Below are 14,255 nucleotides of genomic sequence, written 5' to 3' on the forward strand. Positions count from 1 at the left end.
ATCCTGAGCGGATTGCTCTCCATTCAGAATGCATGGCGATAAAACTGATCAGTTCTTTTCCGGCATTGAGCCCTTTTGACGGAACTCAGTGCTGGAAAAGAAAAACGCTAGTGTGAAAGGCCAAGTTGGTAATAAATGCCCCTCATAATTCTCAGACTAGAGATTCATCTTTTACCTTCAGCGCTGAATCCAAGCCAGGAGAGGAAACTTTTCTTAGACAGTGGAAGGGGGTTGCCATGCAAGACCTGCCTCTTTCGTTTACCAAGCTCAAGAAGCTGTACTCCAAGACACTGGTCTCCGTCAAAGCCAGTCCCTGTAACAGTAGAAAAGGTGGATTACTACAATCACCTCAAATACATTGGTCAACATGCGGCTTCGTTCATTAGAATTCATGAAACATTACAAGAGAAATAAATTATTTTAATTTACTATAAAAAAATAAAGGGTTGTCCCACAATCACATTTTGTCCAATACATCAGACAACATATAACAGGTTTTCAGTTATTTCTGTTACATACTTGTTATGGTACCCCCCGCTTTTCTTTGATTCCCTCTCTGAACGTCCACCTGATCTGCCCTGTGTTGGTGGTCACACATGCTCAGCAGCGCACTCTCACCACAAAGACTCTCTTGTACTCGGTCGGCAGAGTGACCACCGCTATTATACAGACCAGCCAGAAAGAATATGCGCTAGAAGCGACTTCTTCTCATCAACAATGGACACAAGGTGGACGTTCTGAGAGGGAATCAAAACAATAGGAGGGTGCGCCATAATAAGTATGTCATAGTAGTTTTGATATAAAGGAACAGTTTACTTAAATGAATATTTAAGGGGATTATACAGGCATACTCTTTGACCCAATCTGAATCCAGCGTGCAGAAGCAACTACATGCTAGGCAGTCAATAGCCGGCAAGTATTGTATAGGGTCTCTACTTGGCATCAGGAGCTTGCCTCGGTACACCCAATGTCAAATCAGGCGAGAGAGAGAGAGTATGTCTGCACAACCCCTTTAGAAGGTAAAATACTGTTTGAATATTTAATGTCTGCCACATTTATAAGAAATCAATGAAACTTTTCCACAAGGCTGCAGAAACCAATGCTGTAGTATCAGACTAATGCATATAGAATGTACTCCAAAAGAGACAAATGACAGCATTCAGGTCAGTTTAGATGGCAGAGAAGTAAGGAAAGCAATAAAGTCCCTGGTATATTACTGTCAATGGCAGACAATAATAGATTATTATATTACACACAATGATATATGTATTGTTTCTCCATAGAGACCAACCTCTGTGATAAACAATGAGAAGCTGCTCCCCATGCCCTGCCATGCAGACCACGGGCCCGAGAAGGCTAAAGATCTCCTTCTGAACTCCACCTACAGTGAAGATGCGAACTAATAAGGCATTTGTAGCGCATGCCACCCATCCCTGGCCCATGCACACTGCTTGGATGTCCTCTCCTTTGGGCATGTCCACCATCCATTCCTTGCTGTTGTCCCATGAGCTGAAGTGCAGACACTGAAGTTTGCTGTATAATAAAAAATAATTGGAAGAATGACCCTCTGTAGCACTTAAAATATCATTATAATGGTGGTCTTATTGCAGGCACTGGTGGCATATCACTGCAAAAGCCAAACATTCCTACTGAGATCAACAAGACATGGACCTGATCAGACATTGGTGGTATATCCTAACAGTATGTCACCAATGTCTGCGGTAAGACCCCCTTTAAGTTATGAAGACTGCAGGTATATTGCGCTACATATATACCTACATAGAACAATCACAGTGGTCAGTTTTGATTGGTTCCTGATCGACAATCAAATAGAAAAGCTTGAAACTCGCCACGCCATTTATATGCACATGTATAATGGATGTGGACAGGACTTGCCACATCAACGGCATATGAAAATATTGTCTTCAACTCGTGATAAAAACCCATGAAGCCTGCCCGCATTAACCCTCACCTTGCTAGCTCTTCAGTGCCATCACAAGCCAGCAGCACAGCTTCTTGGGACATATCTGCTATAGTGTGGTTGAGGGTATTAGTCAAGTGGATTGCGTGGTGTATGGACGTGTCATGAAACTCTACATCAATGGCATTGTCCTGTTCATCATTGTAGCAGCGTATAACACCGATAGAATTCCACATCTAAGGGAAAAGAACAAAGGGTTTAGAAAGACCTCTGGCAAATATAGTACGTAGGGTCCTCACTGTCCACATTCCAAGTATGGCACATCAATGTGATAGAGGACCGTCCATTCTAAACAGTAGATATGGCAGACTTCAGATGCATGCAGTACTACGTTTCCCCTGCAGCTGTTTGCAGGGGGGGGGTTTACCTTTCAGGGGATGACAGGGGCGCTTGAGTCTGAAAACAACTTTTCTTGGTGAGAACATACGTTTTCCTTTGCTGTTAATATTGCAAAAGCTATGAACACATCATTTATCATCAGAATATATAATTACAAGCTGATGCAATTTGCTGAATACTTTATACCGCTGGTCTCTACTTATACTTACCATGAAGCGATGTAAAAGATGTGAAGGGGTAGAGCCCGGCTGGAAAGGCTTTTGTGGAGGGGTTGGCATTGGACCACTATAAGTAGGTTTTGAAGGATAAGGAACAGCTTGTGCCTTGAAGGACTGATCGCCCTCCTGTCCTCCTGGTTTCTCAGCATCTTTAGCTTTCAAGGATGGGACATCTAAAGCAAGCAGCAAAATGAGTGGCTGTGAATAGTTTCTTAATCTTTACCTAACATATCTAAATGCATCATCCGCCTCCTGACAATATAATGTCGTACCAAAGCTCCAGTCTACAATAAGAGAACACCCTGAAGAACAGTCTGTGTAAGAGCATGGTAAAATTATCAATGTGTTCTCAAACTCCTCACCGACCTAAAGGCTGCATTACACTGGCAGATAGTCTGCCAGATCATCGCTAACAAACGCTTAGTGTAATACTTCCGCTGATTCCCTAATGAACGAGCAAATACTCATTCATTGGACATCAGGTTTAAAAATCATTGTTTGCTGGTGGGAGATTGTGCCGTCTTATCACGGTCTGCTGCCGGCAAATAGTGATTCAGTATGAGGACGAGCGATGGCATTAGTGATCACTCGTCCCCATAATGAAAAGGAGATTGCTGCTATTACATGCAGCAATCTCCTCCACTAACGAGGAGGCGATTGCCGGGAAGAAGCACTCCCCTCCCGACAGTCGCCTGCATAATCGCACAGTCTAATACAGCCCTAAGAGTGAGGATTCCTATTGTAATTCTCTAGGGAGGCTTTTCAGACTGAAATGTGTCACCTAAAGAATTGTCATCATCATCCAAGATGGCTCGCTTTTTCACGTGACCAGATATAGGTGTGAAGTCATCATCATCTTCGTTTCCTACTGAAGCCTCGTGATCAATCATATCTCCATTCAAAAAGTCTTCATCGCCGTCGTCGTCACCGTCAAAGAGCTCATCGTAGTCTTTTTTTGCAGCACTTGACACCTACAGGAGGGAATCAAACCAGAACACACACATTTACATCTTGATCCCATGGGATAGAGGTTTCCTTCACTCTACAGCAGGGGTGCACAATCTATTCTGGTCTGAGGGCCACACAGAGTGAACCAATCCCAAGGACAGAAAATAAAACTTTAAAGGGGGTAACGCCAGCTGAAATATTTATGGCATATCGAATAAAATATAAATATCTGATAAGTGCTGGTTCCACTTTCAAGACTCCCATCTATCAGGAGAATGGGGGTCCTCTTCCTCTCTGTCCACACTCTGTTTCCATACATTTTAGCAGCCACTCAGCATGTCTGTGACCAAATAGTTGGGGGCTGCATGTGCTTCAGAAGAAAGGAGGAGTGTATGGCAAAAGCCCCCACATCCTTTCTAAAATACATCACAGGTAAACAGCAGGACTTACCTTGGTGCTGGCTGACATGGCGCCCCCTTGGCAGACATTCTCAAGCACTCCCAGATTGCCTTCATTGTCAGTGTAAGCAACCTGAGCCAGCTTTGGATGCCACGAGAGACAACAGACCGTAAATCCCTTTTCGTGTTCCACCCTATGGAAACGGAAAGACATAATGAGAATTTAGATATACATAAAGGAGGTGAACTTGATCAACAGATTAAGGTCTCATGCAAAAAGACAAAGAAATCTATTTTCCCAATTGGTCATACAGTATTGTTATCGAATTCTGTATAAATCTGATAAAAGATAAAAAAAATACCAAGGTGTGCATCTCATGCTGTGTTACTAACTTTATCTACCATAGGCGCATTGCTTCTAGGGACTTTAACGGAGCCCGCGAGGACTAATGTTCCCTAAAAATAATGTGCTCTTGTAGAACAGTCTCATTGTCACCAATCAGGGAGGCAAAAAAAAACTGTGTTTGCATTATGGGGTCCGTGTTGCTTGAGACACCTGGGACCCCAATTTCAGGATCCACTATAAGTACTTTAGAAATCGCAGCCTTACCTTTCCAAGCAGGTTTTGTTTAACACGTTCCAAGCTACTATACGGCCATTGATACTTCCAGCTACAATAAACTGTCCGCATGGAGACCAAGTCACCACATTCAGGGGCTGAGAAGCAGAAGAAAAGAAAAAAAAAAAAGGAGGTCAGATCCATGAAAATTCAGCTTGCAGATCACACAGCGTATTGTGCACTAAACATAAAACGAGGCAGACGTAGAAAGCATAAAACGGCACAAAATCCAATATGAAAACCATAAAAACACCTGCTGAATTTCACCTTGCTAAACAGCGAAGGTGCTTTATACCATCTCGGTACAAATCAATGACTGTGCCCACAGCCTTCAGTGTGTGATGAAAGAACCCAAATAAAGGCTCTCAGGGATGTGTGAAATGACGGTACGCCCACAAGAGCGCTTTATAATAAATCATACCGCGGGTGTGGAAAAGACTGACGATTTTAGATTTAAAGTTACACTGATATTGTCAAATCGTTTGATTTAAAAGAAAATGGAGTGCACATAAACTAAGCAAATTGGGCATTTCGAAAAGATGGGTTTACAGAGGCTATAGTATAGCAAGACATGCAGGATTATGAAATAAATATATAAATTAATACATTTGCTTAGGTCCATAGGCTGTGTGTGATATTGCAGCTCAGCCCAATTCACTTCAATGAAGCAGAGATGTAATATCAAACACATCCCATGGACAGGAAGATAGTAGGCATGTTTTCTAATCCTGCACTATCCCCTTAAATATGTTTTCCTAACATTTACTTTTATGGATCATCAGGGTGATGGGTCATAAAACTGATCTGACTGCGGGAAGCCACTCCAGGAGAAAAGTGGCCGCGCATACATGGTTGTTACCCATTAAAGAATGAACTGTACACGGCTATATTACCGTGCCTCTATATCTCAGATTTGTGATAATAAAAAAAGATGGTTATACATCATATTACATAGTCATTGTCTCCTAGAAGCACTGCTTCAAAGACAGGGTATCATCGACTTACGGCACACAACAGAGCGTGGTATGGCGGCACAGAGACCCCGACGCTGTTGGTAGGCAGCATTGCTGAGCTCAGCAAACAGATTTACCTGAGTTATGAAGTCATCGGTTAAGGTAAAACTTATCATCCAAGCATCTCTCTCATAAAACTGAATCGTTTTATCAACTGGAACAGCAAGCAACTGAGGAGACAGTAAAATGGACATACATGTGTTACAAGTAGTGGGTAGGATACAGGGGCTACACACAGCAGTACGATCAACCATATGAGAAGAATCAATTCTTAGAGACTACCTCAATCTTCAACCTAACATTTACTGAGAAATTATACTGTGAAAAGGAGCAGTATGTTTCACTAGAAATAAAGGACTAGTCTCAGAAGAAAGAAGCATTTAAAGGGCATCTGTCAGCAGTTTTGTACCTATGACACTGGCTGACCTGTTACATGTGCGCTTGGCAGCTGAAGGCATCTGTGTTTGTCCCATGTTCATATGTGTCTGTATTAATGAGAAAATGATGTTTTAATATATGCAAATGAGCCTCTAGGAGCAATGGGGGCGTTGCCGTTACACCTAGAGGCTCTGCTCTCTCTGCACTTTGATTGGACAGAGGAAGGCGTGAGGACATTGTTCAACCAAAATGCAGAGGGCGCGGCAGTTGCAGAGAGGGCAGAGCCTCTAGGTGTACTGGCAACGCCACCATTGCTCCTGGAGGCTCATTTGCATACATTAAAGCATAATTTTTCTCAGCAATGCGGCACATATGAAGATGGGACCAACACAGATCCTTCAGCTGTCAGGTGCACATGTAACAGGTCAGCCAGTGTCATAGGTACAAAACTGCTGACAGATGCCCTTTAAATGCTTCTTTCTTCTGAGACTGCTCCTTTAATTCTAGTGTAGCACACTGCTCCTTTTCACGGTATAATTTCTCAGTAAATGTAACAGGTCAGCCGGTGTCTTAGGGACCAATGTGCTTTGAAAATTCGCTGAAGGAAATGTTCTAAAATAGACAAATATTCCTCCACTGTGAAACCCCCTACCTCACTGGCACCAATACTTTGGGGGTCTCCGTCAGTATGTTCTTGGAGCAATAATGTGTCTTGAATCCATATCACCACTGCAGCCAATCATTGGACTCAGCAGTCCCATGCCACGCATGCCAACATCTCCAGTGGAGACAATGGAGGAATCCGTGCTGGAGCAGCAAGGAAGATAACATGGAGGAATGTTTGTTTTCTTGTTTTATAATAACAACAGCTGCTAATTTAGTTTCTTAAATCCCTTAAACCATAAAGAATGCTGCTGTATTAAGACATATGTCGTATTAGTCTAAACAAGTACACATTTAGCAGTCAGCTCACCTTTCCATTCTTCGGCTGCCATGACAGGCGGCAAATAGACTTGGCATTGATAATATCATTGCATTTTGGCAGAAGGGACAGGTTTACCTCACAAACCTAAAAAAAATTAAATAAAAGATAAGATATATATTTTCATAGCATTGCTTTGTCATATCAATGTATTCGATAACTGATAATAACGTGATTCCAGCTGTAAATGTGCACATCAAACTGACCTGTTCTTCGATGTTCCAAATTCTTACTGTTCCGTCACATCCTGCAGAGGCCTGAAGAACAATATAAAGGTTGGATATAACCCAAACAGGTGCATTGTGGGGAAAAAGACAGAGAGAGGGAAAGAAAGAAAGAGAGCTTTATGTAACCATCTACCGAAATAGAACTCTATTAGCTTCCGTTTATAACATTAACCATGAAGAGATTTTACAAGATATGGAATCTGTAAGAGGAAGGAAAAAAAAAAAGAAAAAAAAAGGAGATTCAACATCGAGAAGGACATCTCTTCAAACCTGAGGTTTCAAACCAAATCTGACTTAAATAGTGACTGCACTTTGTGGAAACTTTTTGGCATGTCAGTGACATGTTGTACGTTCAGGTGCTGGGACTCCCACAATCATTGAAACAAAGGGGCAGAGGCATTCAGCTGAGCGCTGTGCCGCTTTGGGGACGATCCTCTGCTCAGTAGCACCTGGACGAGGGCTTCTGTCTTTTCGCTTCAGGGATCTGAGGGGGGTTTCAGCACTCAAATTCCCATCGTTAACATCTCTATACCATGAAAAGTTTTACAAATGTGCAGTTACTCTTCACGAGCCCTTTCAGCCCAGTGGTATCCAATCTGTGCTCTCCAGTTATATGAAGCTAGAAAAATTTGCTGTCAGGGTATGCTGGGAGTTGTAGTTTCAAAACAGCTAGCGATCCCCAGGTTGCAGACTATTGTTCTAGCTAAAGGGAACTTGCTTGCATCAACAGATGCACAATGGCTACAAAACGACAGGTTTCCTTAATATACACAGGCATTCAGCAGTGCAGACATGACATACTATCTAGAATTTGCTAGGTGCTAACCATAATCTGTGTAGTAAAAAAAAAATAATAAGAAAGAAAAAAAACACTCAATTGGTTATAGTCACACATTTAACCCCCTTAGTGACCAGCCTTGAGCCTTACTGATCAAGCTATTTTTTGTATTGTCACCTTCCAAGAGCCATAACTTTTTTATTTTTCCATCTATGTAGCTGTATGGGGGGACTTGTTTTTTGCAGGACAAGTTGTAGTTTTTAATGGTGCCATTTGGGGGTACAGAACATTTCATAGGGGCTTCACGAAGTATGGGGGACCTGTTCTTGGGATCAGTGGGGGGTCCCAGAAGTAGGACCTACACGATCTAATAGTTATGCCCTACCCTGTGGATAGGGGATAACTTACTATATCAGGAATACCCCTTTAAATCTTATCAATGTGTGTACAGTGGTCCCTCAAGTTACAATATTCCACAACGACCATTGTATGTTGAAACCAAGGCCAAGTAATCGGTTCCAAGGACTCAATGTCATCCAAGATAAAAAAAATAATGAAGATATAAGAAGAAATAAGCAGATAACTAAGATACATAAAACAAGTCCTTACATAGAACAAATCAGAAATAGCTGCTAACTAGCACTTAATAAAGCTGTTTTACCAGAGAAGTGGTTGGATCTGAGTCTGAGTAATTGAATGTTGATTCTAGTTTTTACACCTGCCGAATTTTCGACAAATGATCGCCAACTAGTGTTCATACGAACGAAGAGATAATCTTGCAGTGTAATACTGCTGCTGATTGCCCGGTCATCGGGCAATTGTGATTTTCAAGCAAGCTTAAAAATCGTTTGCCGGCAGCAGATCGCACTGTCTAATTATGATCCGCCGCCGGCAAACCACTAGACAGCGTGGGGAGGAACAATGGCATAGCGATCAATCCTCCTCAGTGGTCTCCTCCGCTAGCTAGCAAGCGATTGCCGGGAGGGAAGAATTCAATCGCTTTGTCAGTAGGCCTGTGTAATACAGGCTTTACGATGGGTCAGAAAAGACCATTGTATGTTGAAAATATTGTATCCTGAGGCCGTTGTATCTTGAGGGATGACTGTAAATGCATTCTTTTCACAGCCTGTCACCTACGTTCAGGGAATATAAATAAAAAAATAAAGTGAACCCACTCATTAGTAAGTAATACGCAACCTGTGGCTCTTGAGCTGCTGTGAAACTACAACTCTCAGCCGCCCTAAGGGACATTTCAATGTGTTGTAGATGTTAGGGTATGGAACAATTCAAGAACACACACCAAATACTCATCCTTGGGATCAAATGCAACGCTCAATACAGGAGCGCTGTGTCCACGCAGAGTCTTCTGTACACTACTGTCATCCACCTGCACAACTTTTACCAAGAAATCGCTACAATAAAAAACAGAAAATCATTAACCTACAGTTAATTATTCACAGTGCAAAGCAAATTTTCTAACCAGCGCTGTACACAAATGATTTAAAAAATGGCCCAAGCTTTGACTCCCACACTCCTATCCTTGGACAGAAGGAGGACACATATAGAGGACCCAGTGCGCACTGCAGAAATGCAAGATTATTTCTCCTTATATCGATTTTTTTTCTGTAAATGTCTGACTTTATTATTAGGCCTCATGCACACGGCCGAGAGCGGACAGTGGAAACCCGGCCGGGATTCCTCCTGACAGCATGAGCGCACGGCGTCATTGGTTGCTATGGCGCCGTGCGCTTCATGCAGCCGCTGCTGTACAGTAATACACTAGTAAGACAAAGTTTATTTGGTCAGTTACAACATATTAAGTATTATATTCTCCCTCTGATTGCATTGACCATTTTCCAGGCTCCAAACACAGCTAGATCAAAGCCTCATTCACACGTCAGTGATTTCCATCAGCGATTGTGAGCCACAAAACAGGATTGGAGCTTCTACAGAGAGAAGTATAAGGCCCCTTTCACATGGGCGAGTATTCCACGCAGGTGGAATGCGCGAGGTGAATGCATTGCACCCACACTGAATCCTGACCTATTCATTTCAATGTGCACATGAGCGATGTTTTTCACACATCACTTGTGCGTTGCGTGAAAATCGCAGCATGTTCTATATTCAGCGTTTTTTACGCAACGCAGGCCCGCAGAAATGAGCGGGGCTGCGTGAAAATCTCATTGCATCCGCAAGCAAGTGCGGACGCGATGCGATTTTCACGGATGGTTGCTAAGGAGACTAGAGATGAGCGACCCGGGACCCCATTTACTTTATTGGAAAATAATAGCATTCTTTAATAATACAGAATGCAAAGTCAAATGTCAATTGAGGGTTAAAAAAAACCACAAAAACATAACTCATCCACTTGATCGCGCAGCCGGGATCCTGTTCTTTGTTCTTCTTGAAGAACTTTCGCTGACGTCATCGGCTTTCTGCTTTCATAAATTTTACTGTATTCCCGGTGACAGGCAGGTCTTCATCCTGAGTGGCCACTTTGACAGCATCCCCTGCGGACGCTTATCTCACCAGTCACCCAGTCCCTCTTTCACTGCATTAGCAGCCAAAATTCCAGTAACCACGCACTGGGCGAGGTCACCAAGGGAGTGACCCTGCATAGCCTGAGGACACTGGAAGGTAAGTTTAATGTTTGACCTCCATCCCTGGGTAACTGGGCTCTCCCTAGGCCCCTGTCAGGTTCCTCCCTCAATCACCACTCTTGCCACCCCATCTCCTAGTGGACCCCCGAGTTCCCTCCTCTTGTCCCCGTCTTGGCTCCTACTATAGTCCCGGGTCTCGGCTGGGATTAGGACACACCACATCCCGCTCCTTCCCTGGCTTCTGGGGCTATTCTGAGAACTGCCTTCTCTCCCTTCAAAGTTGTTACTGCCCCTCTGCTAGCCTATAGCGGACTCTTGCTCCCAGTCAGTGCTTGTGGCATCTCTAGTGGCACTGTTTACTTCTGACCCAAGACCCGGGAAAAGGCCGTTCTTCGTGCTTACCCTTCCATGGTTTACCGGGCACTTCTAGGGGGTCATTCCTCTTCTGACTAGTGGTCGAGAGGGACGTTCCTGGTGCTACAATCCTGGCTTTGCAGGGGAAGGAGGCATTTTGCCTTCTCCTTGGTAACCTTTCTCCTGCCCAACATTCTAGGATCCCCTTCTCCTCATCTGCCACAGCTTAGTGGGACTCAGCCTCTCAGAGTCTGTTAGGCTAGTCCTCTGGGATACCCCCTTTTTCCTAGGCTCATTTTCCTTTGATTAATGTCCTTCTTTCAGGAAGATCCCCAGAGAGAGCAAATACCTCCCACTTTTCATGTATTTTACATACAGCTGCTGCAACAAGCAGCAGCTAAGGTTGTGTTCACGTACGCGGCACTAAACTCCGGTTCCAGCAGAGGAACAGACTACCAGAGTTTACTGCATCCAGCATAGCCAGATACTGCTGCGGACCATTCTGGATGCCCAAAATACCTCTGCCCAGGAGTAGCCCCAGGCTCTCCTAATCTTTGGTTAAGACTCTGTTGTACTTGCCTGCCCAGATTCCTGAACCTTCTATTCTGGCTCCAGGACAAGATCCTGCAAGTGGCTTAGGGTCCCACTCTTACTCGATGTTCTCTGGACCCTCCCTAGACAGGGCAATTAGTGGCAGAACCACGTCCCCTCCGGTCCAGTCGGCATCTTCTGGGGACACCTGATTCTGAGTCCTCCACCATGCAGAACCTCACCTGGAGGTTAAGGACTGTGTGTCCAAGTATGTGCGATTTTGCCTTGGAACCCACTTGCCACACTGGCAAGGCTGCGGCCAAGTCTTTCACAATTCACTGCGTTATATGGCTCAGTTCCTGGGCAGGTGATGCAAGTGCAAGAAAGTGATCACTGCCCTTCTGTTCTCTGGTAGCAAAATTTTGGGAACAACTTCTTTCTGACTCTACAGAGGCAACTCCAGGCAACCCCCTTCATCAGCAGGCCCTTTACAGAGGTTCCCTCCGGGACAAGAAATATTGTCGCCCCTCTAATTTTAGACGTCCAGCCTGAAGCCTTCTAGGAGGCAGCTGTCATGGTGATCATTCGGTCCAGGGGAGTTGCTGTGATCCCTTATCTGAATGATATATTGGTGAAGGCCACTTCCCAGGAGGATAACCTGGTCAGTCTCCTGGTCACCCTGGATTTTCTGCACTGGTTCAGTTATGCAGGATATTCTACACTCACTTCTGCTTCTAGAAACCGAGGTTTCATATTTCCAGTCCAGTGTGTATCTCTTTTGCAGATCCTTCCCTTATTCCATTCATTTTTGCATGAAAGTTCTGGTCACGATCTCTTCCTCCAAAGCACTTCCATATTCCCAGTTCCACACACATTTTTTTCTTCCATCCTCTTGCCTCCCACCCAATCAGCAAATTCTTTCATTCCCTCAAAGTCCACTGGGGCGTACTCTGGTGGCTTTCTGGCCAAGGGATGTCCGTTCTGCCTCTTCTTTAGCAGGTAATCACAGTCTAAGCCAGCCTAACCGGTGAAGGAGCGGTCTTCAGTGCCCACAACATACACGTCCCAGGTGTGGACAACTGGACGGAGGACTAACTCAGCCACCAGACATCTTTCTTCAGCTGTTCCACCAGTGGGGCTTTCTGGACATGGACCTTTTTGGCTTTCACCTGAATCACAAGCTTCAGGCTTTTTCCTTGGCGTCTTCCCCATCTCCATTGGTCCCTGGGAGTCGTCGTCTTACCTCTCAATCCTTTACAAGCGCAGGTTCTGCAGTAGGAGTCTTCTACTGGCTCCTTTCCCCAGACTCCATTCTTGCTTGCTCCTGCAGTATTCAACTCCTGGGCACAGCACCTCCTGTGAAGATTCTCTACCTCATCTGCAGCTGCTGCGGCACCTCTTGAGGACACAGCATCTGGGCTATGGTAGGCTGGCCTTCTGGCTGATTTTTTTTCTCCTTTAGGCTCCTTCTGCTGCCTTTATGTCCTCTTCTATAGACCACAGGCTCACCCTGGGGTCACTACATATGTGTGCCCGCTGTAATAAAAAATTGCCAGCTTGTCCCCACATCTGCACATGCATCCTGTACTCAACCCAGTTAAGGATGGGAGCCCTCTCCTACCCAAGTCTGTTTCCTCTGAATTGGTGTCCTCTCTGCCTGGCCATAGGCAACCTTTCTTAACTCTCCCAATCCATGATGGAGTCCTCCGAGTTCCCCCCACCACCCTGATAAGGAATGCTCCCAGTCCAGAAGCAGGTCCCATAAGTAGCCTAGGGTCTACCATGGTAGGTTCTGCTCCTCCTCAACGTCCTCTGGTCCCTCCCAGAACAGAACTACTGCTAGCGAAGTCATCTCCCCTATGGTACTTTCCGCCTGACAAGACTATCTACGGCCATGCAGGATTTCATCAAGGCAGAGACACTCTTCAAATTCAAGACAGCTCACTGTCTGTCTCAGAACAAATTGTCTTTTTACAGCTCCAGGCGCTCTGCTCTGGTTTTCCCAAACCATGCAATCCTGGTTAAGGAGTGGCATCACCCTGATAGGCGCCTTCTGTCCTCTAATCGTTCACAGTTTCTCTTCATCTTTTCCATCTCTTAATGGCCCATCTCCCCTCAGGTGGCTCGCTTATCTAATGCTACTATCCTGCCTCTGGCTGATGTCTCCCCGCTATCAGACACTTTGGACTAAAAGATTGAGCAGGGAATCAATCATGCTTTTGTAGCAGCTGGATCAGCCCCACATTTGATGCTTTCTGGGTAGCTAAAGCCTCAGCATCTTTAAAGATTGCCTGCTGGCGCTGATCAGCAAGATCTCTCCCTTCTTGCGTCTCAACTTCTCCTACCTTCCTGGAAAACTCTTAAGATGTCTCCCTGGACTTGCTCACCGAGCGGGCAGGGTCTTGGCTAATTCTATTGCAATTTGTTGCGCAGTATGGCTCCATTCTTGGGTGGCTGATGTGGCATTCAAGAAGGCGCTTATTGTTCTCACCTTCATGAGCAGGAAACTTTTTGGCTTGTTCCCAGAGATTTTGTTCCATCTTTCAAAGTCAAGCCTTCCTGTCCAGGCAGCTCTCTTTTTGGGAGTCTTGGCTTACAAGCCTGAGGGTCCTGTCTACAGGATAAAAGATACAGTTCTACATCCCACAAGTTGCTCCTGTCTTCACCACCTCAGTTTTCATCCCAAGAATCAACTTTCCTTCAAGTCATTCACTCCCTTTGTTCTAAAGGGGTGAACGTTTCAAAGTGTTTTACTACAATCTCTTCACAGTTCCCAAAAAGGATGGCTTTCTCCGCCCCATTCGAGACCTGAAGGTCTCTTTTTCAGGGTCCGCCATTTTCTTAAGGAATCCCTGACGTTGTAAGTGGCATCCCTGGAAATGGGCAAAT

The 14,255-nt window shown here is 44.7% G+C and overlaps 1 protein-coding gene and 1 long non-coding RNA gene across 3 annotated transcripts in view; one reads left to right on the forward strand and one right to left on the reverse strand.

Annotated features, from left to right (window-relative positions):
• Positions 1-1,413, forward strand: part of LOC122924951 — a 59,521-nt gene extending 58,108 nt beyond the window's left edge. Inside the window, exon 3 of the long non-coding RNA XR_006387465.1 lies at positions 1,284-1,413. This is a non-coding gene — a long non-coding RNA (uncharacterized LOC122924951). The remainder of the gene's footprint in view (positions 1-1,283) is intronic.
• The window catches only part of WDHD1 (WD repeat and HMG-box DNA binding protein 1), a 148,696-nt gene that overhangs the window by 56,863 nt on the left and 77,578 nt on the right, over positions 1-14,255 (reverse strand). For both annotated transcript variants that reach the window (XM_044276483.1, XM_044276484.1), the window contains 11 exons: positions 9,182-9,293; positions 7,083-7,133; positions 6,868-6,963; positions 5,594-5,686; positions 4,495-4,601; positions 3,937-4,078; positions 3,320-3,509; positions 2,530-2,711; positions 1,973-2,157; positions 1,292-1,533; positions 176-313 (listed from right to left, as the gene is read on the reverse strand). In XM_044276483.1, the coding sequence (XP_044132418.1) occupies positions 176-313; positions 1,292-1,533; positions 1,973-2,157; positions 2,530-2,711; positions 3,320-3,509; positions 3,937-4,078; positions 4,495-4,601; positions 5,594-5,686; positions 6,868-6,963; positions 7,083-7,133; positions 9,182-9,293 (1,538 nt within the window). The remainder of the gene's footprint in view (positions 1-175; positions 314-1,291; positions 1,534-1,972; positions 2,158-2,529; positions 2,712-3,319; positions 3,510-3,936; positions 4,079-4,494; positions 4,602-5,593; positions 5,687-6,867; positions 6,964-7,082; positions 7,134-9,181; positions 9,294-14,255) is intronic.

The sequence above is a fragment of the Bufo gargarizans genome, chromosome 1, assembly GCF_014858855.1.
Source record: "Bufo gargarizans isolate SCDJY-AF-19 chromosome 1, ASM1485885v1, whole genome shotgun sequence".
In the NCBI taxonomy this organism is placed as follows: Eukaryota; Metazoa; Chordata; class Amphibia; order Anura; family Bufonidae; genus Bufo; species Bufo gargarizans.